Source organism: Betta splendens, chromosome 3 (genome assembly GCF_900634795.4).
Source record: "Betta splendens chromosome 3, fBetSpl5.4, whole genome shotgun sequence".
In the NCBI taxonomy this organism is placed as follows: Eukaryota; Metazoa; Chordata; class Actinopteri; order Anabantiformes; family Osphronemidae; genus Betta; species Betta splendens.
This window is the reverse complement of record NC_040883.2, coordinates 3,447,949-3,473,927: the sequence shown is the minus strand read 5'-3', so window position 1 is coordinate 3,473,927 and position 25,979 is coordinate 3,447,949. Positions and strand designations below refer to the sequence as shown.

General features: G+C 48.2%; 3 protein-coding genes across 5 annotated transcripts; 1 reads left to right on the top strand and 2 right to left on the bottom strand.

Moving 5' to 3' along the window:
* Positions 1–1,201: 1,201 nt before the first annotated feature.
* Positions 1,202–4,713, top strand: LOC114852635 (putative gonadotropin-releasing hormone II receptor). The gene is given in 4 exon segments (XM_029145166.3): positions 1,202–1,947; positions 2,125–2,329; positions 2,419–2,786; positions 2,789–4,713. Coding segments are annotated over 4 exon segments (1,170 nt in total). The 5' UTR covers positions 1,202–1,398; the 3' UTR covers positions 2,837–4,713.
* wdr93 (WD repeat domain 93) lies at positions 3,909–8,005 on the bottom strand. Of its 3 annotated transcripts, none has more exons than XM_029145161.3 (16): positions 7,790–8,005; positions 7,287–7,372; positions 6,997–7,198; positions 6,825–6,889; positions 6,606–6,684; positions 6,450–6,529; positions 6,293–6,374; positions 6,076–6,199; positions 5,810–5,880; positions 5,593–5,682; positions 5,386–5,514; positions 5,109–5,313; positions 4,955–5,015; positions 4,708–4,864; positions 4,367–4,544; positions 3,909–4,259 (listed from the first exon to the last, which is right to left on the bottom strand). In XM_029145161.3, exons 2-16 carry the CDS (start codon positions 7,347–7,349, stop codon positions 4,175–4,177), a joined length of 1,671 nt encoding a protein of 556 aa, XP_029000994.1. In that variant the 5' UTR covers positions 7,350–7,372; positions 7,790–8,005; the 3' UTR covers positions 3,909–4,174. The 3 variants fall into 3 exon arrangements, with proteins under 3 accessions (XP_029000994.1, XP_029000995.1, XP_055363143.1); XM_029145162.3 differs by having other exon boundaries at positions 5,389–5,514; XM_055507168.1 differs by having other exon boundaries at positions 7,287–7,364.
* Positions 8,006–8,127: 122 nt separating this feature from the next.
* LOC114852631 (RNA polymerase II elongation factor ELL-like) lies at positions 8,128–25,673 on the bottom strand. The gene is made up of 12 exons (XM_029145159.3): positions 25,409–25,673; positions 24,831–24,878; positions 16,434–16,561; positions 15,414–15,577; positions 13,977–14,221; positions 13,070–13,194; positions 12,533–12,632; positions 11,982–12,447; positions 11,441–11,492; positions 10,758–10,929; positions 10,605–10,649; positions 8,128–10,368 (listed from the first exon to the last, which is right to left on the bottom strand). Exons 1-12 carry the CDS (start codon positions 25,544–25,546, stop codon positions 10,258–10,260), a joined length of 1,794 nt encoding a protein of 597 aa, XP_029000992.1. The 5' UTR covers positions 25,547–25,673; the 3' UTR covers positions 8,128–10,257.
* Positions 25,674–25,979: the final 306 nt, after the last annotated feature.

The window sequence follows — 25,979 nt, the reverse complement described above, 5'->3', positions numbered from 1 at the left end:
TCCTTCCTGGTCGCATCTAGATCAACACATAGAAGTCTATGCTAAATAGGAACCAGGGAAATTAATCCATATCTGTAAAACAAAACAGATCATGCAACATGCATACAAGGACATCACAGAGGAAGCTGGAACAAACCTGGATTCACCAACAGGCAGGTAGAGGTGTCTGGAAAACTAATGATAAGATGTGGACTGATTAAACAGTATTAATAGTACAATAAATCATACATAAATAAAAAGAATGAACATGAACATTTTGTATTTAAACTTCTGTATTTCTTAAGACAATACATTTGCAGTTAGAGTAAATGTTTCCCAGACTGAGTTCCTGAACTACAGTACATGAACTAAACGCTGTGTGTGTGAGGGGCGAGACCTGAATAAAGATCGTCATGCTTCCTAATGAAGCAGCGCCTAATGAAGCAATTCTACGTGCTTCTGCACAGCAAGCATTTACTCCTGGTGCGACGGTGGAGGCATCATGGTTAGTGATTTCACCTGGAGCCACTCCCGTCAGAGAGAGATGCCCGTTCATCAACCTGACAATGATCATTTGAGCAAAATTATCAAACAATAGTGCGCAGAGAAGAGGAAAGCGTTGCCATCACGGTATGGACAAATAACACTCTTTTTCTCCTTCAGTCACACTTTACCCGCACATAAACACTGTTTTATTAGAATCTCTTCCAGCCACGTCCAATAACGTGAGCTCGGAGTCAGACCACACCCCGGAACATGAATGCTCTGATGCGCTGATGTCTGCGTGGACGAGGCTGCAGCGGCTGCAAAGCGCCTCTGGACGCGCTGGAGAGCAGATGAGCGGATGAGCAGATGCGGAGGTGTGGGAAACCGCAAGAAACTTGGAAACGGAAACTTCCCGCGACTTCATCCAGGCGCCGCTTATTATAAACACTAGAGACCAGCAAGGCGCCCTCATCACATGACCGTGAGTTATTTCTTCGTGGCCACGATCCTTACTTTAATTTGATATTAGAGACGAGGGTCAAGAGATGGGAGCAGCATTCACGCATCTTTCTGACGACCGCATGATTTGTTACCGCGTGCGGAGATAATATGTAGAAACATTTACAGGATCAAAACAAACGGTGTTTATTTATTTTGATAATTTACAGAAATGTGTTTATTATGAAACAACAGCATGAGTTGATCCGTTGGTGCCTGTGTGACTGGAACCTGAGGAACGAATTTTATTTTGCTACAAATCAATTTTCCACATCTGAACACACTTCGTGTTGTTTGCTTGTGTTTCTGCCCACTTCGTGGCCCCGGGCTCGTGCGTCGTGAACTCCGCCGACAGCTGTTCTCCCCCCTCCCGTCTCCAGCGCTGCCCCTCCGCGTGGATCCTCACCATGCTTCTTCCCCCGCGAGCTTCCGACGATGAACGCCGCTCCGTGTGACTCCGCGGGGGGCATGTACCAGCTGAGCGCAGACCACCGGCCCAACGCCAGCTGCAACGGCTCCTCGCCCCCGGGCAACTGGTCGTCGGGGGACGACGCCCTGCTGCTGCCCACGTTCACCACGGCGGCCAAGGTCCGAGTGATCGTCACCTTCATCCTCTGCGGCGCGTCCGCCTTTTGCAACCTGGCCGTTCTGTGGGCGGCGCACGGCGACGGGAAGCGCAAGTCGCACGTGAGGGTGCTGATCCTGAACCTGACCGTGGCCGACCTGCTGGTGACCTTCGTGGTGATGCCCGTGGACGCCGTGTGGAACCTCACGGTGCAGTGGCTGGCCGGGGACTTCGCCTGCAGGCTGCTGATGTTCCTGAAGCTGCAGGCCATGTACTCGTGCGCCTTTGTGACGGTGGTGATCAGTCTGGACCGGCAGGCGGCCATCCTCAACCCGCTGGCCATCAACAAAGCCCGGAGGCGGAACCGGGCCATGCTGACGGTGGCGTGGGCCATGAGTGTCATCCTGTCAGTGCCTCAGGTAGGTAATGCTCCAGAACCCGGGTCCAGTATCTTTATTCTACTGTTCAGACTTGTGCCTTTGGATCCTGTAGCTGAACATTATATCAGGTGGAAACAGACGCACATGAGAGAAGCCCCAGACGAGCGGCGGACGTTACCGCGTGTCCTGATCATCCCACGCTCTCTCTCCCTCCAGTTATTCCTCTTCCACAGCGTGACCATCGTTCGCCCGGAGGCCTTCACTCAGTGTACGACGCGCGGAAGCTTCGCCGCCCACTGGCATGAAACCGCCTACAACATGTTCACGTTCTGCTGCCTCTTCCTGCTGCCGCTGATCATCATGATCACCTGCTACAACAGGATCTTCTGTGAAATCTCCAAACGGCTGAAGATGGACAACCGTAGGTTTAGCGTGAAGATTGTAAATACATGTGAACAAACATATCCCTGCTAGTATGTTCATGTCTTTTTCCATCTCTGCTGCCTCCAGTGCCCCCCAATGAAGTGCACTTGCGCTGTTCTAAGAACAACATCCCCCGAGCGCGGATGAGAACCCTGAAGATGAGCATCGTCATCGTTTTGTCCTTCATCATCTGCTGGACGCCCTACTACCTGCTGGGCCTGTGGTACTGGTTCTTCCCCGATGACCTGCGGGTGAAGGTGTCCCACTCGCTGAGCCACATACTGTTCATCTTTGGTCTGTTGAACGCCTGCCTCGACCCCCTCATCTACGGCCTGTTCACCATTTACTTCAGGAAGGGGATCCGGAGACGCTACTGCAGCGCCGCCGCCGCCGCGTCAGACGGGGATAATAACACGGTCGTAAGCGGCTCCTTCACTTGTGGGGGAAACTCTTCAGGGCACAAAAAGAGAGGCGAGCCCTGAGCCAGGAGACGTTGGTGTGGTGATGATTAAAAAGCTTTTCACCAGCAGATAATGTTGCCGAATGAGCATCACAAGAGAGAGGACGAGTTTATTGCTACTCTATAACTATAGTGTTATTATTATTATTATTTACAGAACGTAGTATATGGGGTCTTGTTATCCTTAAATATGACTTTTTATTTTAGCTACAAATCAAAACTAGCATCTCCTTTTAGCTCCTTTGTATTTGCTATAATTGAACTGACTTAAGCCTTATCTTTCATAGTTATTTCAGCTTTTGTTCACAAGCATTAATGTCTTTCATGCTCTGTGAGTTATGTTATATATGTCAGTGCATCTCTAATAATAATTGCTGGCTGCTGATTGAATCACAGACTATAGCGTGCTTTCATTGTAACTTATGTGTATGTGTATTGTCAGTTTGAATTGTGACTAATCAGTGGGATTTAACACGTCTACTGTGAATCGGCGGCCGCTGGGAAACTTAAACAAATTAGTGTTGCGCAGAATCACCATCCGTTTGTACAAAGCATGTGCAGATTTCTTAAGCGCACACGCCTCTGTGCCTCCGCTGATGTGCAGCAGTAGGATCCCCGAGGCAACGCCGACCTATTATCAGTGATGAGTCAGTGCTCGGATGAAAAGGCCATTCTACCCTGTGACACAGTGGACGTACAATTACAATTTACAGAGTTTAAATGTGAGTCAAGTTCTTTTATGTTTCATAAAAGAAACAATGTAGCAAAGAAAACATGTCAAGACGTGTAATATTGCTTTGATGAAAAACTGCTGTGTCACCATTTTCTGTCTACATGAAGTCTTCATACAGTGAAAACATAGAGTCAGGTCTTACAGGTGCTGACTGAATCGTTTTCATGGTACAATGCAGTAACACACGTCACGTTCTGTGTACAGAGCACCTGTGCTGTCATTACACACTAAGTGAGTAACTGGCGTCTCTTTGGATCAACTCGTAGTGAAGCTTATTAGGAATCATTCATACAAGCGTTAACATTGTTATGAGTTGGCTTTCCTAGAAATATGCCATGGTATGAACTAATGTCACCAGTGAATGGAATACAAATGAGGGAGCAATGCACTCAAATATATATATTATGGTATCAGCAGAGAAACAAATAAGAAGCGTGATGTATTAACATGAGTCCATCCATACAGTACATCGGTAGTTTCTCACACTACAGTCTCGTAAAGGGATCCTCCACTGGGCAGGTGTTTCTAACCCTGGCTCCCTCTTACACCATTTCACTCCAGTCGGCTGTACTGTATAATCGTACCTGTGTGTGTCAGACAGAGTCGAGCTGTGAGCAGCGAAGATGTTGAGACGACACCACAAACGCACTTCAACTGGCTGCATCGTCTCTCCTTTCCTGTAGTTGTTTCCAGGTCTGTGTTATAGCTTTGTTCCTTTCATGCACAGACAGTGTCCTGCACAATAACGCAACACACTACTTTCAGACACATTTATCACGGTGGCTTTAAGATGTCATGTATCCATTTTATGGCTGGATATTATGTAAAACCAAAAGTTGAACCTTTGTTGGAGATACTGGTTGCAGGCTTCCTCTAAAGTGGCAAAGCTCTGGGTTTTGTTGTGTGAATAATGTGGAAATGTCACAACATACGGCTTAAGAACTTCACACTGTCCAAAACGTAAAAGCAGAAGCCGACTGTGGTTGATTTCTGTGGAGGAGGAGCTGTGGCCTTGATCACCTGAGACAGAAAAGGTTACAGCATTTCATCAACTGATCTTGCTCTTGTGATTTTAAGAACTTCCTGAATGACACACAGTAAACAGCAGGTCACCTGATTTTCCCCTAAAATTATTATTTCACCTAAAGGCACAAAACAAAACAAAGTAAAAATGTGGATTTACCTCGAATGTACAAAGTTTGCTGCTTGATGTTCAGAGTAAAAACTGGTTTGCAGGGAGAAGCAATCAGATGAGCTTTGGGAGCCGCCAGAAGACAAACAGATTTGTTGTTGATGACGTCATGAAGGTGCAGTTTTCCACTTCTTTGCACCACTAGCATCTAGTTGATGCAAGACAATAAGAGAGAGAGATATTCAACAACATTAAGACTGTAATGAAGTTTGTATGAGATGTAAATTTGTTTACTTGCCAAGCAGTGCAGAAATGGCAGCAAAACTGTGACACTTGGGAGGTCTGCACTGTCCTCAGGTCTAAGCAGATACAGGGAATAATGAGAAGCTTGATTATATGACCAGTATTTAACAGAACCCCTCAAATATGGAACCACGCATCTATCAGGTGACCTTTTGAGGAGCAGGACTGAGCACGACTGCATCCCTCTGTCTGCAGTGACCGCGTGGATGTCTCCACTTTTACACGTCACCAGTAAATGGACTTGTGCTGCGTTAAATGTCTGCGAATCATCAGCGGACACAGGCCAGTTATCAACAAAATGCATCCGGAAGAAGGGACCGTCCGCTGCTACTGCTAAGACCGACAGTGGAGACCCTGAGGAAAAGACAAGGAAACGTTACGGATCCTCTGTCAGGCTTCCACTGCTTCACCATATGATTTGCTCACCACATTTCCTGTCCCACACACACACCACAGCGTCGTCCAGCCCCAGAGCTATGTAACGGGTGCATCCACTCACAGCGGAGCAGAGGATTCTCTTTGCATTCGGCAGCAGCACGTCAGGCGGAGCATCGGCTTAAGGGAAAAGCCATCAGAGACTCACAGGATAAACGTTTGAAAATGCAGCACATTGGCACCATAGAAATGTCCTACTTGATTTTTTCTTAGTCGATGCTTTTTGCAGCTCATACTGAAGTAGGTTATGGCTGCCACTCCACCACAAACAGACGGCAACGGGCAATTCTGACGGAAAAGGATTCAATCTGATGTTAAAAGAGGCACGGCCAGATGTGATCATACTGCACCTCTGTCACAGGCTGCATTGACCTTCAGCAATGCAACAGCATCACTACCGCACTCACTAACAAACCTGGCCGGGACGTTTCTGTGCAGTCATCATGAAACCGAGCGCAGGGGAGAAGAAAGTGCTGAGTGCAACGTCTGAAAAATACAAAAGGCCAAAACAAATGTGTTGTCAAAAAATGGAAAAAGGTGAAGTGAGGGAAGTGGAGGAAGTGAGGGGACACTACAGAGGATAGCCATCATCAAAATGACTTAAAATATCAGAAATACATGTAAAAATATACATCAAAGACAAAACCCAAAACCCAAGTGAAACTGTGACTGCTTTTGTACCTTGGGCCTTCGGGGGTTTCCATAGTTTTTCCTTTTTGTCCATCCCTCTGTTGATGCCTGGTGTCGACGTCCTGAGCTAAACAGAATGTCAAAAAGTCGGCTGTCTGTGGAACGTCAGGTTGTCCTTCCAGGCAAAACAAGGGAAACAGACGCTCAGCCAAAGTGGACCATTCCTCTATGATCTGACTAGAAATATTGTTTTAATAAAAAAACACACCTGCTGAAATTTTGGGTGGTTTCATTTTGGCTTCCATCGACAAAAGAGACCATTTCACGCTGACATACGGAGAGTCTGGGTCCTTGGATGAAAGATTCATTAGAGGTCAGTCTTTTCCAGGTGAAGGGATAAAGAATGGATCGATGCGGTTCAATACCTCTGTCTGGGAACCTGCTAACTCCTTCACCCAGGCTTTCAGGGGGAAGCGATAGATCTCGAGCCAACAGGCAGAGTTGCCTAAAGAAAGGATGACATTTTAATAGATTAGGTATTTAAATGCACAGTTTAAAATGAAAAGTAAATTCCTACTCACAGCTGAATGACGCAGCTCCATAATGTCCTCCTTGTGAGAGTTCAAATGTTGAGCAAATGCTCCTGTTGTTGATATCCTCCTAGTGTGGATGGGATTTTAAATATTTATTGCAAAATTTGGAAGAATAAATGCAACAAAAAGACAAAAACATCATGAAACCAAACTATACTGTAAGAGAAGAGCCCATTGTATATTTCTTAGAAGATGCTAAAAACGCACCATGGTGTTGACAACACTGAGGAGGTGAATGCTCTTATTGTGGAAGGCAAAGACTCTGGCAACACCTGCAGAGGAAAGTCATTTGTCGACAAGCGTCTCTGTGGTCATTGCTGAACTGCTGAAGCCGCATGGTCGTGTCTTCATGGAGGCTGATCAGCGCCATACAACTCACCCATGTCGTCCACGGTGCCCAGCAGATACGCTGCCTCTGCGGCCCCAGTCATCTGAATGGACGTGATTTCCAGCTCGTCCTGCAGCCACTCAGCGTCGCAGACAGGAGGGCACGCGCGCCACACAGACAGGCCGTGGGCGTGGCCCAGGCCGAGGTACGCGCCATCCTCTGAGCTCGCCAGGCACGTGCTGCCGTCCGGAAGCTGATGGACACGTCACAAGAGCAATTAGCCAACAAATGAGGGGGACGCGTTCCTTCAGAAGCCCAGGGTTTATTCATCAGCTCTGTACCTGCGCTGCGCTGGACAGTTCCAAAGAAGGAATGTTCCCACTGGATTCCCAAGATGAATCCATTTACAAATCCAAATCCTGTGCACCTTAAATAGACGTCAAACGAACAGACACGAAGTCATTTCACAAGAAAAATATTATGTTTGCTGTAACTTCCTACAAAAATAAATAATTCATAAACCCGTATACTGGCTTCAGGGGTAGTTGTTTTCCATTTACAAACGCCAGATCCAATAAAGTAAAAATAATTACTTGGAAATTCCATATGAATACACCACGAAGAACAATATAATTGATGCGAGCCAGCATATGAACAGCGAGTATATTTATCACATAAATTGCGTAGTTTACGTAGTGGCTAACGTTAGCTTACGTACGCACTAAATAACACGGCAAGGCGACTTCGTCCGAGGTACTGGACATGACGGGCGCATGATGAGTTACTGTTAATATAATTCAGTATTTGTTATTGTGTAGTGTGTTAGCAAGCAGTCGTAACGTACCCGTCTTTAGCCGAGCTAGCTAAGCTGGAGCCACGTTAGCAGGATCGGAATGTGCGGAGTCTCACTGTCGTCATGACAACGGCGTCTTCTTAGGCGCAGCGTTGCCAAGTAACCGCAGAAAACGAAAGCCTTTCGTTCTCTCTGCAGTTCCATTTGTCGTTGCTGTGGATCTTTCGTAGAACTGATGACAAAACTGTCTCTAATTAACGTTTCACTCATTCTTTCTTTCCCAGTGCAGAAGCCTACATGGCTGGATTGCATTTAAAGAAAGCAGTAATGTTTTACAAATAGATTTCAGGGAGCACGGCTTTAGAATACAATGAAATTGCAAAAACAAATGTGTTTATGCTTTTAATAGTTTGAACCTTGCACAACAGGAAAAACGTATACAAGGGTATAAAGCAGATGCTAAAGCAGACTCTCCATCTTGGTCACCGCGGCGACGGGACGAGGCTTCTCCCATCAGCACATGTGCAGCACATGAAAACAGGCTGTGGTACACGCTGGTGCCTTATAACTGCCCAGCACCGCTCCAAAAACAAAACGCAATGTGAAACCTGTATTGTAGCTTGTGATTACAACCTGTACAGTTAATGATTGTGTAAGAACGGCCAGTGATTCGTTCAACATGTTCAGTGAGCGGAGAAAATGAAGCGGCCCATCGTTTGCAACCAATTTGCATCATTATACCCTCGTTCTCTCCAAACCAGCAGTCGCCTTACAGTCATTAAATGTGGATGGAATATCGCAAAAAAGGTGTTCCAGTTAAACAGGATGTGGACAGGAATGTTGACACAAAGGATTACTTATGAATATAGTATATGCATCACAGCTGATCAAAATGAGCATTGAATGTTTTTCAGCTTCCACTGTAACAAACAATATTCAAGAGCCGTAGTTCATTCATTGTGATTCGCTAAGACAAGTGTAACTGCATCCACTCACAGAAGGCAGAAAACGTGCGAGAGCGGCTCCATGCTGAGTTTGGCAGTTTGGAGACTTGTGTCCTGTGACAGGTTAATCTTAAGGCCTCTACCTGCAGTTTGACAATCGCTTCAAAAATTGCAACCACCACGAACAATTACAGTCTGATGGTAGTGATTACTATTTGGAAAGTGAGGGATATAAAAGTATTCAAAACACCTACAGTAAGTACCACAACTGTTGATGATGTAGTAAAGGTCCACTTTTTACCTTATATCATATACTTTGAACAAACAGCTGTTCCCTGAAGACAGTGAGACTCAGAAATCACTGACCAGTTTTATGTTTTCTTAAATTACTGTGAACTACATCAATTCAGCAGCGCAAAGCGACCAATGAACAAATACCCGATGTCTCATTGCTTTGCACCTGAGCCGAGTCTTACGGCTCTTCTTCCTGTAGTCTTTTGTGTCAGGTCACACAGGGGCAAACACACAGAGCGAGGCAAAACAACTCCTCCATCGCTCCAGAGGTGTGGATTACAAAGTGAACCTGGTGCATAGAACCGAGAAGCCCAGCAACACATGAAACATGAAAAAGGCGGCAAATAAATACATCAGTAGTTCTAAGCAGAAGAGGGAAAGACAAATCTTTCCTGCGAGTTAAAATACTTTAAACTAGACTTTGTGTGTAAATGTTTTGAGGAACAAAGCCATCTTTCCTCAACATATTAATGCAACAGCCCACAAGGCTGCACTTTGGTCCCTTTACCCGACGCTAAAATAAGGGGAGTGGTAAACAAATACTTTATATAAACACAAGTGCATTTGGGAGACAGCAAATACCTCATCGTAGTGTTCGGCAGCGGAACGCATGGATGCGAGCGTCGCTGCATATTCCATGTGATTTTCCATTGAACCTACAGTAGCTTTAAAAAATGCTGTTTTATCATTTTCAACTTCATGTGCGAGAGTCAGAGTGTGAGATTATTATTATTATTATTATTATTATTATTATTAAGTGTTAACATGTCAAACATACAGTTTCCTGCACCGGGAACAGGTGAATTCACCTATAAATATGAAGTCTGAGATGAGAGGACGGTTCTTTCAGTTGCAGTGTGCCACTTCAATCACACACACGCCTGGGAGAACTTTGATGAGCACACAAAGGCTCCACACTTTTCAAGCTGCATATTAAAATCTTGCTTGGACTAAAACATTATAAACAAAAATCAGGGTGAATTCATATCTGCCCCCTTTTGGGACGTTTCCAACAAAATGGCTTTTCGTGAGTTTTAAGAAGCATTCAGGACGCTGTCAGACGGGGCTGAAGTGAAATTCCCAGGATTCAAAGCTGTTCTGTAGGTGTAATATGCAACACATGATACCTGGAAGGCTAATAACACAGGAAGCTCAGACTCGTGACCTCAGCAGGAGCAGCCGCCTCTTCTCTTATCTTAAATCCCGACGCCTGGTGTGACACACGTGTTGACTGCATATGAAACAAACATGGCGTCAGCGCGTGCGTGGGGAAAGCTAACGCTACGACGACGCCTGGGAGACGTCGTAGTCCACAATGAGCTGTTTGATGTAGGACAGTTTCTCATGGAGGTACTCGCAGCGCTTCTTCTCTTCCCGGTAGCCTGGAAACCTCTGTGCACAAAGGAGACAAGGCTCTATCAAAGGTTATCGTATTCCTTTATTCTAACACACAGCAACAGTCTCTGTTCAGTCACATGATGACATTAAACACGAACAGGACATTCAGACCCAGATTGGATTTTCTGGCCACCCCTTGATTGATGCTCATTTAAATTCTAAATCAATTTGTGCAATTTTAAATCCTGCTCCCATGTAACCATTTAAATGGCAGCAACACTTTGACGTACCTTACGATATTTGTTGTACTTTTCTAGGATTTGTTCTTCCATTATCTAAAAAAGGGAAACAACAAAACCAACAACAACAAAAATGATATAGTTTTGAGTATAAAATACAGCCGTATCATCACGAATCACATGGGAGATCTGATGACAACGTACCTTATACTCCTGCGTGCCGGGAGACAGGCTCTTGATCTTGGATCCGAGCTGAACGAACATGTGGGTTATGGTGGCGATCCGCGAGTGGAGGTCCTTGTACTCGTCGTACTCGGAGCAGAAATCCTCATGGTACCGCTGACGCTGCTCCAAACTCGTTATGGCGCCATAGACGCTACAAGGAGACACAAACACTTGTGCAGTTAGTGAAGATGTTGTAAATATTGTATATTTCCCTATTAACATTTCTAATGTAAATTTTCTTTGTTGCTGCAGTTCCTACTTCGAACACATGGTGGCAGTATTGTAATAATGAAAGACCGTGAGTCTTCTGGACAACTTCTCATGTTTAGGAGGAAATTCAACAGGACAAAAGGCCAGAGGTGGAGTGAATAGAGTCAACATCTTAGTGGCTCTGTGTGCTGTTCCCCGTTAACAGACTTACGAGACGATCACCACCCAGTTTTAATTGGTTGTATTATTGTTAGTAAGAATTATTGCAAACTATTTATTTTGTGGGTGAATAATAAATATAGAAAAAAAAGTAAATGTGTTTAAAAAGCCCTGTGCATGTTAACTTTGTTCCCAACTATATTTAATGGGCAATAGATCATAAACGGGAACCACAGTGGTAACACACTGCATGGAACAACGACAACCAAATGACTTAACATGTTTACACTCACTGCACATAGTCTGGCTTCTCCTCGGAGGCCACAGCATTTGTGATGTCCGGATCTGGAAAAACACGGAGAGAAAATACAACAACATTACACAGAGTGGAGTTAATATAGTCATCATGACACTTTGTCTCGATGTTAAGCAATGTGTTTTTGTTTTTCAAACAGCCACAGTGTGTGTGTGTGTGTTTGTGTGTGTGTGTGTGTGTGTGTGTGTGTGTTCCTGCCCGCCTATGTGCAGACAGCCTAAGAGCTTGTGGGTACCAGGAGACGTCTCAGCTTAGAGACCCACGGCTCCGCTCGACATGTTGTTGAGTCAATCAGCCACACAACACACCGAGGACTCGGGAGAGAGCGATGGAGCAAACAGACGGAGCGAATGCAGCAGCGGGCTGTGACACTGTGGGCTGCGCAGCCAGACCTCACGCACCCCTGGTCACCAAAGCGTGAACTTATGTGGGAGCAAAAGTGCCTCCACTGCAATATGGGAAAATAAAATGTGTGTTCAGCGGATGTCAGAGGCTCCTGGTGAAGAAAACCGTCTTACTGTCAAGTTTGTCTGGGCTCTGCTTGAGACGAGGACTGGAGTCCAGCCAGCCGTCCTTCAGCCTCTCCCGCTCCTTGTCTTTGTGCTTCTTGGACCTCTTCTTCCGGTGCTGGCTGCTGGCGAGCTGCGGGTGAGCGGCGGCGGCGGCGGCGGCGGCCGGCGGCGCCTGCAGAGCTTCCACTGTGGGCTCCTCTCTGCTCGCTGACACGGGCGCGTCAGGTGTGCAGGGCAGTTTGTGCGTGGCACCAAAGGGCCGGTGGCCCCCTGCGGAGTCGCTCTGACTACTCGTCCTCTGAAAGTCCGTTTTTGTGTGGAAGCTGGGGCTGAGGGCGGCAGCTGCACAGTCATGTCCTCCTTTACTGGTTAAGGGCACATGAGCAGCAGGCTGCTGGTGGAACCGCTGCTCTGTGAGTCTCTGTCTCTTCGCAGCCAGACTTTCCACTGAGTCAAAAGGCACAGGACGTTTCTGGAAAACACACAAATTGAGCTTCATCTCAAACACTACTACATATTTTTCTATTTTATTGAAGGGGAGCAGCACTGGACTTTACCACTGCAGGACTTTTGGCTGTCGTGTCCTCGGACGTCTTCACGACCGACACGTTTGCTTGAATACTCCTTGATTGGTTGCAGCCCTGTGGTTGCAATTTCCTGTTTCACAGAACAAAAAAAAGGGACCATGAGCGTTTAAACAATGAGACCAAATTAAACGTTTCACTTTAATTGCAGGCGCTACAGAGCCGTGTGGACTGACGGGAGGAGCGGAGCCTGAAAAGGAAAGGCTGAGCAGCAGGTTCGGGCAAGTTCTGCTGCCGAGTGCAGATTAGCACCTGTGAAAACACCGCGATATACAGGAAAGACAGAAAAAGTGGAGAGCAGGGACGACAATAATCAGCTTTGTGCCTGGAGCCTTGAGGGAATGCCCAGATAGTCATGGAACAATGAAAAGTGAGAAGGGTGCACGGTGTGTACACACACACACACACACACACACACACACACACACACACACACACACACACACACACACACACACACACACACACACACACACACACACACACACACACACACACACACACACACACCTGGCCAGCAGCCGGCTGATCAGCTGCCTCTCGTCCTCGCTGTAGCCGGGCCAGTCCTTCTGCACAAACTTGTAGAAGTCGTCTCTCAGCAGATAGCTGTTGTCTTTGGGATTCACCTTCGACACCTGAAAGCCAATGCACGGAATAATTCACCTTCTAATTGTTTCTATAGCTTCAAATAGAGTGACAAAATTTCAGCTTTCATATTGTATGTTTGAATTTGTATTATCAGTGTGAGCAAGTTAAATGGTCAAACTAACTACAGATTAAAACAAGCTGAAACAAGTGGAAAATAAAAACTAGTGAAAATCGAAACTCTTTCTCTGGTCACATGTGAGAGGCCTTTTTATCCTGTCGCAGTGACTTTAACCTCCTCAAGCTGCTGCTCTGAGGCACATCTGTCTTTCTGGGGGCTCCTGACAGAGCAGAGCCTAATGCAAACACAGCCTGTACAGAGGCAGTTACAGCAGAAATCTAATCACACACACACACACACACACACACGCACACACACACACACACACACACACACACACACACGCACACACACACACGCACACACACACACGCACACACACACTAGGAGGAACTCAAAATATATGTACACACTTTAGAAATGGAAAGTCACATATGAAAATTAGCTCACACGTCTGAAAAAAAGCACAACTGACCTCTGGTTTCCTTCAACAAGTAAATCACAATATACACTTAATCTGTCAAATTCAACACTGCAAAAAAAATGCAGAATATGTAATGAATTAGGAACGATTACGAAACATTTTTGCATCCATGATGTTAAGGACATTTGTCGGATGTTTATATAACTGACTCTATTTGCCTCTTATCCACTGTGTTGTCACTGTGACACTGAAACGCGCTCCGTCCCCATCGGCGCCAGCGAACGCACCTCCTCCAGCACGGCGCCGAGCTCGGCCTTGTCTCTGGGGCTGCCTCGCTCCCTCTCCAGCCACAGCAGCAGCTCCGGCTTCCTGTAGGGCTTGTGAGCCAGCAGGTGGATGACGCGCTCCCTCAGGGGCCTGTGAGCCGGCGCCGGCGCGCTCCCGGTCCTCCGGCCGCCGGCCGGCTGCTTGTACGGGCTGCCGTCGGCCCCGGGGGCGGGAACTGGCCTCTTGTGGAACTTCACACACTTACCTGCACACAGGAAGAACAGCACTCAGACGGTGTAACACGCAACACAGTCCTTCCTCACCAATGCGTAACAGAAAGACATAAGAAACCGGATCCCCGGAGGGTCCTGACATTTCAGAGACTTAATCTTAAGCTCATTAGATTTAATTTGCCTGCGAGGGAAGTCTGACTGGAATGCAGTTAAAGGGTCATGCATGCATTCAAAAAGTAAAACACTTTTTATGGCAGAGATCAAGTTGAATCAGTAATGTGGGCAGCGAAGGTTTAAAACTGGCATTTCAACACTTGCCCAGTGTTTTTATGAAAAAAAAAGCTACGTAATAAAATATAATCTAATCGCATACACACACCAGTTAAAATATAAATGCTGCACTGGTCACGTCTAACATTCCGACTGCAGACATGTGGGTCAGGTTAGCGCAGCGAGAGCCATCTCTCCGTACTAATCCCATTACGGGTAATCTGCGCTTTGAAGGTCAGAGTTGGGCAGAGGTAACAGAACTGAGCCCAGAGACAGTAACTCTGTGCATCGTCATTACTCCACTATCACATAATAATCACATCAACAGTTTGGTTGGTCACGGTCATGGTCTGGGGTGCAGAGCACGTTTGATACAAGCGGTAGCTTTTGTCATGTCATGAGAGGGCAGTTCTTATCAGAATATCAGATTATACTATTATATCAAGTCATTTGTTACACAAAGTCTAAATTTAGCCTGAGCTTCCCAGAGTTCATGCCCCCGGGGGGTCCAGGCCTGACAGGGGGCCTAGAACCGAGCCAAGGAACCGCGTTGCATAAGCGCAGAGACGGTTGGAGAGGAGAACGAAGAAGTAGCATCAGACTCGAAGCTCTAACGTGAAGCAAAAGGCATCCTTTGAGATTATGACTATAACACAAGCGAATGATCACAGCTTTAGAGGAATATTAGCCCATAATAGCACATCTGGTTTCATTTCATGTCACATAAGGAAAATATCTGGGTTTCAGCTCATGAAGCCAGCTAGAATTTTCAAGTAAGGCAAACATTCCTGTTACTCATGGCTGCCATTTGGTTTCTATTTTTATGTTTAAGTCATTAACGCGTTCACATCCAGGTGCTGATCCTTTCCTCGCAGCCTCGGGCTCTTTGGCCTTTCCCGGTGAACGTCATCTCGTGATCCTCTGCTTCTGCTCCACCGGGGCTCCTCGTCTTACTTGGGTGCGTGGCTCCGGGCTTGATCTCGATGGCAGAGCGGCTCCAGCTGTCCTTCTCCACCTGCGACATCCTCTCGCGCGTCATCTGGTAGGAGTCGTCGGTGGCGCACACCGTGATCTTGTCCTGAATGACTCCCTGACCTTCCAGCTGCTCACGGCCGTCGCTGCGACACATGAACACAGAGTCAGTGAACCACAGGAATCTCTGCTGGCTGGGCAGTAAAACACTCTAAAAGCCACCTCGCAGCATCATGCAGCATTTCATTTGCCCTGAAAGCTCGCTAACACGCTCTGTTATGTCACAGGCTACTTATAGCCCTGATATCTGCTAGGTGAGGAAGCCAGATATCCTGGTTCACAGCAGGACGGAGCCCCATGAAAACCTAAGGATTAGCTTTGCTCCCGCCAGCACTTGCAACACAAAGATCGTCTTGGACAAAAGTAGAATACACAAACCTGGGCTTCATAATTACTCTCAACAGATCAGAGATTTACTGTGCTGCCAAATTTATGTTTTGGGATTAAAGACCAACTTTCACAACGCAGCCACATACTTGTGTGCACATCATTCCTCCCCTCGATTCGCCGCGTCTTAAAACAAGCACAATCTCGCTCCACCACTGGTTGGCTACTGGTTCCAGCAGCCGACTGGAGCCAGAGCGGATTTGAGTCCAGATCAGGCCATCTGGCAGTAGGAGCAGTAACCCTCACTTTCTGAGCACATCCACTGCGTAAACACGGCACCACAGGTCTCAGTAATGAGAAGGTCAGCCCAAAAGTACACAGGAAATTACAACGGCCCGATGCTGCGTCGAGCAAACAGTGGGTCTCTTATTAGAGGCATGGGCATAAAGACACGTGAGGGAGTTAGAAACAAGCCTGCTGCAGGACTGTGAGCTATGAAGATCATCTACTGTCAAACCAGCTGACCTGCAGAGGACGGCGCTGGAGACAGGATGTTCGGCCCCACACGCATCTAACGAGCAATAAACACAGCGGCGCTCGACTTCAGCTGCGTACCTGGAAGCATACTGGTGGATGCAGTCGAAGCTGGCTTGCGGCTGGTCTTTGCTGTCGCTGGATAAGTAGAAGGAGAAGACACGAAGAGCTGACGGCGACTCTGGCGACGGAGCTGGGATCTTGATGTACTAGAAGGAAACAGTTCACACAGAAGAGTCAGAGTTTCCTAAAGGAGACCCCCCTCCACCACCAAGAGCTTCCAGAGCTAATGTGAAACGCTGCGTTTTATCAGTGCAGCAATAAGACGGAAACCACGCGTGGATCGTCCTGTTTCTACGTAGAGAAAAAGCCAGGTCTTTAACGTACAGTATGGTTACTGTGCGTTACCAACAGCCGGGTGCTTTCACATATCGCTGTTTCCCCAGAGTCCATGCACCATTTATGCGTTTGTGCTTTCCAGCTGTCAATCTAGAGAAAAAGCAATTATCTACTCAACAAAATTTCAGCTCCTCTGATGCCAACTGCAGCGGAGCCAAGAGCGCGGGGCCGTCCAACGGCACGGTTTCTGCAACCAGCATAAATCAGAAAAGTTTTCACAACTGCAGCTATCAGATCAGAAAGGAAAAGTTTGAACATCCTGAGAAAAAAATAAAAGCTCCAGGACAGAAACGTACTGGGATTTGACTGCTTTCAGATAACACAAACAGTAAACTTTGAAATAATTTTCTATCTATGTGTTTTATAATACAATCCATCAGTATTAACAATTAACAATCAATCAAACAACGCATCTGTGGACTTGTCTGCCAACATCCCAGACTTAGAAGCAAGGTGTCAGGACACACACACACACACACACACACACACACACACACACACACACACACACACACACACACACACACACACACACACACACACACACACACACACACACACAGTAACTTTAAATAAATCTCCTTGCGTAAACAGTGTTTTTTGGGAGCGCTCCGCCGAGGCGTCCATGAGATCTCCTGGCAGACTCAGTGGAGCGCAGCGGAGCCAGGGCTGCGAACCTCCAGGGCAGACACACAAACAGACGAGTATAATAACAGATCAGGGCGGACGCAGGCCGGCGTACAGGCAGGACGTTCGCCGATTTGTCCACCGAAAAAAGACGTAATTGTACGTTTGTGAAGGCAGATTTCTGCAATACTTCACTGCTGCCCTGGTATTTCCATTTAGCTTTGTGGGAAATCGGCAGCAGTGCGTTACAGAAACATTACAGAGACACAGGAGCTGCAGACACGGTCAGGTCAAGTATTCATTACTACTCAGGAGGCCTTTGCAATTTTAATGGCATTTGGGGAGATGTGCAAGATTACGCAACACAAAAAGATGCTTTTAAACTTTGAGTCACAGGCTTCCAGCACTTCTACAGTTTCTTTATACAGATGATAAAATTAGATTTCCTCATATTAAACATGTTTCATAGTCCAAACGGAGTTCAAACTCCACTTAAAGGGACATGACATTCAAACGGTTTAACGCTTACAAGGTCGTGAACTCGATCCAAACAAACACTTAGTGAACAGAGCTCAGCCCACGAGCAGCTGTGTGCGGCTCATTACTTGCGGAGGCTTCACTTCAGGCCCAACACAAAAGGTCGGCTCATCTGCGTTAAGACCCGACGCACGTCTTTACATGAAGGCTCTCGCCACAGGAATTCATACAAACCCAGACAGCGCTTCAAGACACACATGAGCCTCCATGAGGCTGGATTCACTCATTAATAGGGTGTAAACACGTGACGCCTCCACTAGATTTGTCTGTAGGTGCTATAATGCTCAGACAGTGACTCATGACCGATAAGCAGATGATACTTGGATACTATGTAATTTTGGGTTTGCAGCCTGTTTTACCAAAAATTACCAATTGGAATTTAAAAGGTGAAGGTCGTTCATGTTGGCTTGGAGTTCACTTGAACCACCTGAGAACTGGTTTGCTTCTCCACATCCACACACGTCTCTGTGGTCATAGAACACCATGACGGCTCCATTATGTCTCCATGGCGTCTCCGTGATGGCGTCTCCGTGATGGCGTCTCCGTGATGGCGTCTCCGTGATGGCGTCTCCGTGATGGCGTCTCCATGGGAGCCGCCACGCTGGGATGATCATGATCACATGAAGAACTAAGGCTGCTAGCGTTAGCCTGTTAGCCACACTCACACCTTGGTCCACCAACGCACCACTGTCCGGGCACTGAGCGTGGCCGACTGACAGCCAGGACGGTCAAGATCATTACTGCTCGTGTTGAATTCCAAGTATAACATTAGGTATAATTAGCTTTTCTGGGAGCTACAGCATTAGAACAGCAGCAGTCTGGACAAACGCCACTTGGAAAAATACTTCAGTGCTCTCAGACTGCACATGAACTCACATCCTAAGCAGCAAAGCTATTGCTAAAAAAAAAATCTGTGAGTTCACGCGTCTATATGAGGACGTCAGGAGGAGATAAATGGATTCGCAGGTGGAAAATTCAATGTCTCAGATGAGTTTGTTTAGTAAGACAGCATCCACGTTTTATACGAGCCCTCCACCTCTCAGCCTGAGATCAGAGCACATTTCCTCCTGCTTCCTCCACAGGATGTAGATAATACTTAATCATTGATGCGCCGTGTCCCGGGCGGTGTGTGCGGAGCCCAGAGGAGCTGGCGTCCGTCCACCGGCGGCAGCGCGTGAGCACCGTGGGCAGACTTCAAGCTGTGTAAACTACAATCAGCGGCCTCCTCCCAGCAGAGCCCAGCTCCCACACAAACAAACAACTGCCACAGGCTCTGCTGCCAGCGGACCTCGCTCCTCAATGAATCCGGGTCGCCATAAATAATCAAATATTTATCGACCTCTTTTCAAGTCAATTATTTAGGGAATCTCTGGGTTCATTCTGGCCGTTTCCAAGGTGTTCAACTAGCAAGGGTCTATTCTTAAGCCGCACATGTTCTTAAAGTTGTTTTACACTTGACCGAGTGACCTCTGTGATGCTCAGTGACCCCTTAAACACCAAAGGGCAACAACAGGCCCTGGAACAGCTTTGTTTGACAGGTAGTCTGCCATAATTCACCGCTTCAGGTCAGGCCATGGCCACAGACGCTTCACATTCACCACGTTCCTCCGTTCAACCTCTCATCCTCCATCTGCCTTTCACTTTTGTCCTTGAATACAGTTTCAGCTGTGTTTGTTTTTCTGACAGACTTGTTTCACGTTTTATAATCGGCATCAGACAGAAAGTGAAGGAAAACTCTCTTATTGGATCGAACACCAGGAAATTATGCAAGTGCAAACGTGGTGCAGACGTTTACAGCCCATCACGAGGGCGGTGGGGCTGAAGTGGACCGGCTGCACACCCAACAGAGGACACAGTCCCTCCACTCGACCCAAGCATGAGCATCGGCACTGGAGCTCTCCCTCGGGCTTCTGCATATGGTTCTGTATTAATCAAGTTGTTGAATTAGGTTGAGTAAATGTGAAGAGAGCTCAACTTTTCACCCCGTGAGCTTACGTAAGGCAGCGCTGCAGCAGCTCTGAGGTTTGGTCAGATGCTGCATGTAGTTCTCAGGATTTCTGCAGTACGGAACGTCGCTGAGAAAAAGATTTGTATGTGCGGTTATAGATATTTCTGCAACCGGCACGTGCGTTTATGCTTCAGAAACCACAAACAGCCTGTTCGATCGTCTCGATTGATGATTAGCTTTCTCCTGTTGATTGGCTTGTTTCACGTGGAAACAGTCAGACCAGTGACGTCACCACCAAGCCCAAGTCTGAACATACTGTGCTGCTAAAGCTCGACATAAAAGGCCAATGGTACAGTATGTGTGGCGACACTATCTCACTATTTATGACAGGCTCGACTGTCATAAACGTCTCGAGGAGACAGGAAAAGCTCATTTTCATGGCTCCATCAAAAGGATAAACGACAGCTGAACAAGAACTGTGAGAGACTGCTGTCGCTGCGCTGGGTTTATGTTTCCTGCTACCTTTTGGGTGAATGTGGGGTCTGGGTGTAGATCTCATGCAGCCTATTGTTTCCACATCCTCTGCAGCCTGAGTAATGGCCTTCTGAAAACAGGCTGCCTTTTGTTCTGGCCTCTTCGGCTCCAGAGTGGGATGCCACGGCACCGCTTCCCTTTTCTGGTTGATGGGATGAGAGGGAGGAGGAGGAGGGAGTGAAACCTGTCGCCACCACCGCTGCCTGTTATCAGCAGGAGGCAAGTCACTCTATGCTGGGTGCTAATGCAAACTCTGTGTGTGTGTGTGTGTGTGTGTGTGTGTGTGTGTGTGTGTGTGTGTGTGTGTGTGTGTGTGTGTGTGTGTGTTAATCCGGCGTGAGCAAAGAGAGGCTCAGCTCCGGCTCCTCTCACAGGGGTGTAATCAGCATTACTGCCACTCATAAGGCCGAGGAGGGAGAAAGGCCAAAGTCTAAGTATCAGCCGAACCTTTCTGCAGAGACGCACTCAACTGCACACACACAAACTTAGCCACGCATCCGTCTTCACCACTCACCCGTAAACACTGCTTCTTATCATCTCATCCCGAACAAAGGAGCTGAATCTTTCCCAGGGCCACGGGTTGACACATGCCATTTAAGAGCACTCCCTTCCACAATGGAGGACAGAGATACAAAACACAATGCGTCTTTGTGTCGGGCCCGGTGGAAAAGAGCCGGGACCAGCGCAGCGACCCGTCAGGAGCGGCACTGGCCACGCCGTGCGCCTCACGCGTGAGTGTTCATCCCAGCGCTGGCGGCTCGAGGCTACGCCGCGTCGTCTTCCCATCGGAGATCCACGCGCTCACACTGGGTGATTAATGTGGTCGCCTCGAGTGGGAGGCAGCGCATGTAATCAAGCCCCGGCCTGTAATCACCTTCCGTTCCTATTCACAGGAGATAGAGCTGCAGTTCCAGGGCTGGGGGGGGGGGGGGGGGGGGGGGGGGGGGGGGGGGCTGTGCTGCAGGCGTCGCCTCAGGCTGCTCTCCGGTGCCAAGAACGGTGCGTCTGTGGCAGGTGCCTGAGGCCCAGACTGTCAACTTCATCTACCTATGGAGTGTGTGTGTGTGTGTGTGTGTGTGTGTGGGGGGGGGGGGGGGCACTCCCACAGAATGCCATCAATGCAGGATCGTACCATGACACATGTTCAGGGGAATCAAGTGGCCTTTTACGCCTCATTAAGTTATGGGGCAGATTTCCACATGAGGAAGTGCAACCGTCCTCAGGGAGACGAGATGTGCGGCCTCTTCATACAACACACTTGTTGTATGAAACACTTCAAACACTTTCGTCCAGAGCTTCTGCGGTTGCTTTTAATCTCTCAGAGGTTCGCAAATTGAACAAAGCAGGAACTTTAATTGTGACCTTTTAGAAAAAGATGCTGACTATAACCACCGGTGATTAAAACACAGAGCAGCGTGTGCCTGTTGTGGGCACACGCTGTTCAGAGAACACGCACACACACGCACGCACGCACACACACACACACACACACACACACACACACACACACACACACACACACACACACACACACACACACACACACACACACACACACACACACACACACACACACACACACACACACACACACACACACACACACACACACCTAATTGCTCTAGATCGGGCTTTAAGTACTTTTTACATATTTCTTTCAGGATGATTTATGTGCAAATTAACTCGCCTGCATCTGGCAGAGTCAATGCCATTAGTGTGTCCCATGTTAAAATAACAGATATTAGATAAAAGTCTGTGCGTGAAACTTTCTGCATGGTTCAAGATTTAAACCTTTCTGATGCAGGATGTTTGCATTGCTCTTGGTTCAGGACTCTCCTCCATAAGAGGAGGGAGGCTTCTATCGAGCTGTGCACAAACAAACAGGCCACAGCACATCTGGCCTGACTGTAAAGGCCCGAAGAACCTGATTTATTTTGGGTGATCCAATCAGTGTGACAACACACAGTCTGAATTCCCACACTCATTGTTATTCAAATCAGAGGAGACAACACACGATCCTGGGGAGACTCTGGGGAGCCGCTGCATAAGCAGCACCCAGAAAAAACAACTCACTCAAACATGAATACAGATAGAAGCATATTGCAAAAAAATATATTCCCCCCTGTCTGTTTTTCAGTCACATGGACAAACCAAGCAACCACACACACACACACACACACACACACACACACACACACACACACACACACACACACACACACACACACACACGGTCCTCTGGGGATCCACTCGGGTGCTGACAGGCTAAAGACCACTGCACAATAGGCAGACGGGCAGAACAGGAATAAGTAGGTGGGACATGAATAAATCATGGCTTCAGGCCACACGGGATATAATATGAATAACACTTAGGATCCACACCTACGTTTAACACATAGGAAAATACATGCATGAAAACAAACGAGGCAATGTAATATTACTCATATAACGAGTGTGTCTGATGTGTTTTCACACTTTGGGTGCACGCACAGCGAAGGTGGGGCTCCGGCTACAGAATGGGATGGGGAAATTAGCAGGCCAGGGTTCATATCAGCCATTACTGCTGCACACACACACGCACGCACGCACAAACAAATACACACATTCATAAAAGGCTGAGTCAGGCAAGCGCAGGGAGAGCTAATGCAAGTTGGAGCTCACACTGTAATCAGCAGCATCGCGGCTCCTGTAATTAACTGGAAACATTCATTTGCCTGATAACTGCAGGCCTCTGTGCCACATTTAGGACGGGTGTGAAATTTAATACAGTCCCTCAAGCGACGGCCCAAAACCTCAGACGAGGGCCCTGGAGCTGCACAGTGCAGTCTTCACCTCACCTGAACATTGAATCCATTAAATTAAATTGAATCCAATCATTAAGCAGAGTTGTATGCAGAACTGCTTCAACGCTGGAGGACTGGATTCGCAGCCTCTCTCTCTCAACCTAATGCCACCGTCATGTTCGTCCAGACACAAACTCCCCCGGAGCTGCTTCCTTATACCTCATGCAGCAGCACACGCAGACACGGAGCCAAAACCTGGACGGTTGCTCAATAAACTGACACACAACAAACTGCATCCATCGAGTCCAGTCACAGTCACACGCGCTCAGACTGGACTCGGACCAAACGCGTCACCTTCCGCTCATGCTGACGCCACAGGAAGGGGGCTGCAGCCGCTTCCCACAAGGCCGTGCAATTAGCATTACTGAGGAGTTGAGCACTCCCCCACGGACACAGCTGGTCCCGACTGAAAACACAGCTCTGCTTTACTGCACGTTCTGGTTTGACTTTAAGAGTCATGGACAACTGCTAATGTTCGCCCTATCTCCAGGGGCAGATCAGAGCTCCCGGTCCACAGCTCCCAGTTCACAACTCCCAGTTCACAGCTCCCGGTCCACAGCTCCCAGTTCACAGCTCCCGGTCCACAGCTCCCGGTCCACAGCTCCCAGTTCACAGCTCCCGGTCCAGATCAGAGCTCCCGGTCCACAGCTCCCGGTTCACAGCTCCCGGTCCACAGCTCCCGGTCCACAGCTCCCGGTCCACAGCTCCCGGTCCACAGCTCCCGGTCCATAGCTCCCAGTTCACAGCTCCCGGTCCAGATCAGAGCTCCTGGTCCACAGCTCCCAGTTCACAGCTCCCAGTTCACAGCTCCCGGTCCAGATCAGAGCTCCTGGTCCACAACTCCGGGTCCACAGCTCCCGGTTCACAGCTCCCGGTTCACAGCTCCCGGTCCATAGCTCCCAGTTCACAGCTCCCGGTCCAGAACTCCGGGTCCACAGCTCCCAGTTCACAGCTCCTGGTCCACAGCTCCCAGTCCAGTTCACAGCTCCCGGGCCACAGCTCCCGGTCCAGATCAGAGCTCCCGGTCCACAGCTCCCAGTTCACAGCTCCCGGTCCAGATCAGAGCTCCCGGTCCACAGCTCCCAGTTCACAGCTCCCGGTCCAGATCAGAGCTCCCGGTCCACAGCTCCCAGTTCACAGCTCCCGGTCCACAGCTCCCGGTCCAGATCAGAGCTCCCGGTCCACTTCACCAGAACGCCTCTCCCACTCCTGGCTCTGGCTCAGTGCACGTCGAGCGTGCACGTCCCTCCCTCCAGCCCGTTTTCCCAGCACCGCTCACTGACCCAACAAAGCCTCCCCACAGTCACCAGCCTGCCCCAGTAACCTGCTTGCCTCCTGTCTGCTGGAGACGACCAGCCACCGGCTCCCACTGAACAGCAGCAATGTGTGATAAACAAAAGCTTTGTTGCAGTGGAAGAACCGAAAAGCAGGTTGACACACGCTCATTAGACGTCACAGTGAAAGGCTGCTTGTATTTAATGTGGATTCCTGCGTTTAGACATGCTTTGCCTTTGCAAACAGAGGTTATTTAAACACTGGTTAAACTGGGTGCAGCTTTTACTTTTCTTACAATAAGTTAACCACACTCACCCCCTGGCTCCCTTTGAAGCAAATTGATGGTTCACTGGGTAAAGATCCCTAAAGAGACAGAAGAGACAGAAGTAAGAAGAGCGTAGTTCAACTGAATGCAAGTTAACGTTACACAAGCAATTATGCGCTAATGTTGTTTTACTGGAGCTCATTAAGACGCGAACGAGCCCATCTGTCAGTTAGAGGAGTTGACTCCGGGGCTCCGGGCCGTGTTTCCCACCGAACAGCTGACCCGTCAGAGACAATCACAGGGTTCGGCCGCTGCGGGGCCAGAAACTGCAAACTTGTTCCAACTTCTCCCGTTTAATTATTTACACCACACCTGACGGTCTGCGCGCCGCGAGGCGAGACCGGCGGAGCCGTCGCCTCGCGCGCCGCTTCGCTGTCTCTCTTTAGAGGCAGCGCAGAGGCGCGCGAGCGGCAGATCCGACAAGTGTACTGTAAGAATTAATTCGTTCCCCAAACACGCACGCGCGCGCGCGCGCGCCCGCACACACACACACACACACACACACACACACACACACACACACACACACACACACACACACGCGCGCGCGCTCGCGAGGCAGCGGTACCTTGGCGTTCTGATAAGCCTCCAGCGCCCTGATGGCCGTGTCCGTCAGCTTGACGTGGTACAGCGTCCTGCTGGGGCTGCTTCTGCTGGTCCTGCCGCAGCAGAGCCCGTAGCGCTGCTCCTGCCTGAGACAAGCCATCGCTGGCTCTCCTCGCCGCCCCACAATTAAAGCTGCTTTTCCTCGCTCTGCTCCGCACGCTCCCCGTGACGTCACCGCGTGGGCGGGGCCCCGCGAGCAGCAGGCTGCAGTCCTGACCTCCGGGTCCCTTCTTGCACTGAGTATAATGACCTCGGTATACGTCCAGTCGTTTACCATTTTATATACAAACTATTATATGAGCCAGATAATTGCTAATTAGCTTAGCATTTAGAGGCATCTGTAACTTTGGATTGATTAATAGAATTCTAAACCATTTAAAAGTTGGACTAACCTTTTGTCAGGTGAATAGAGAAACAACTTGTTTTCTAATATTTTTACAGAATGCAGAAATACAAGATGACAAATATATAATATAATCATAAACTATTTCGCGTGAGTAGTGAAATAATAACTTCATTGTGTAAAACCATTG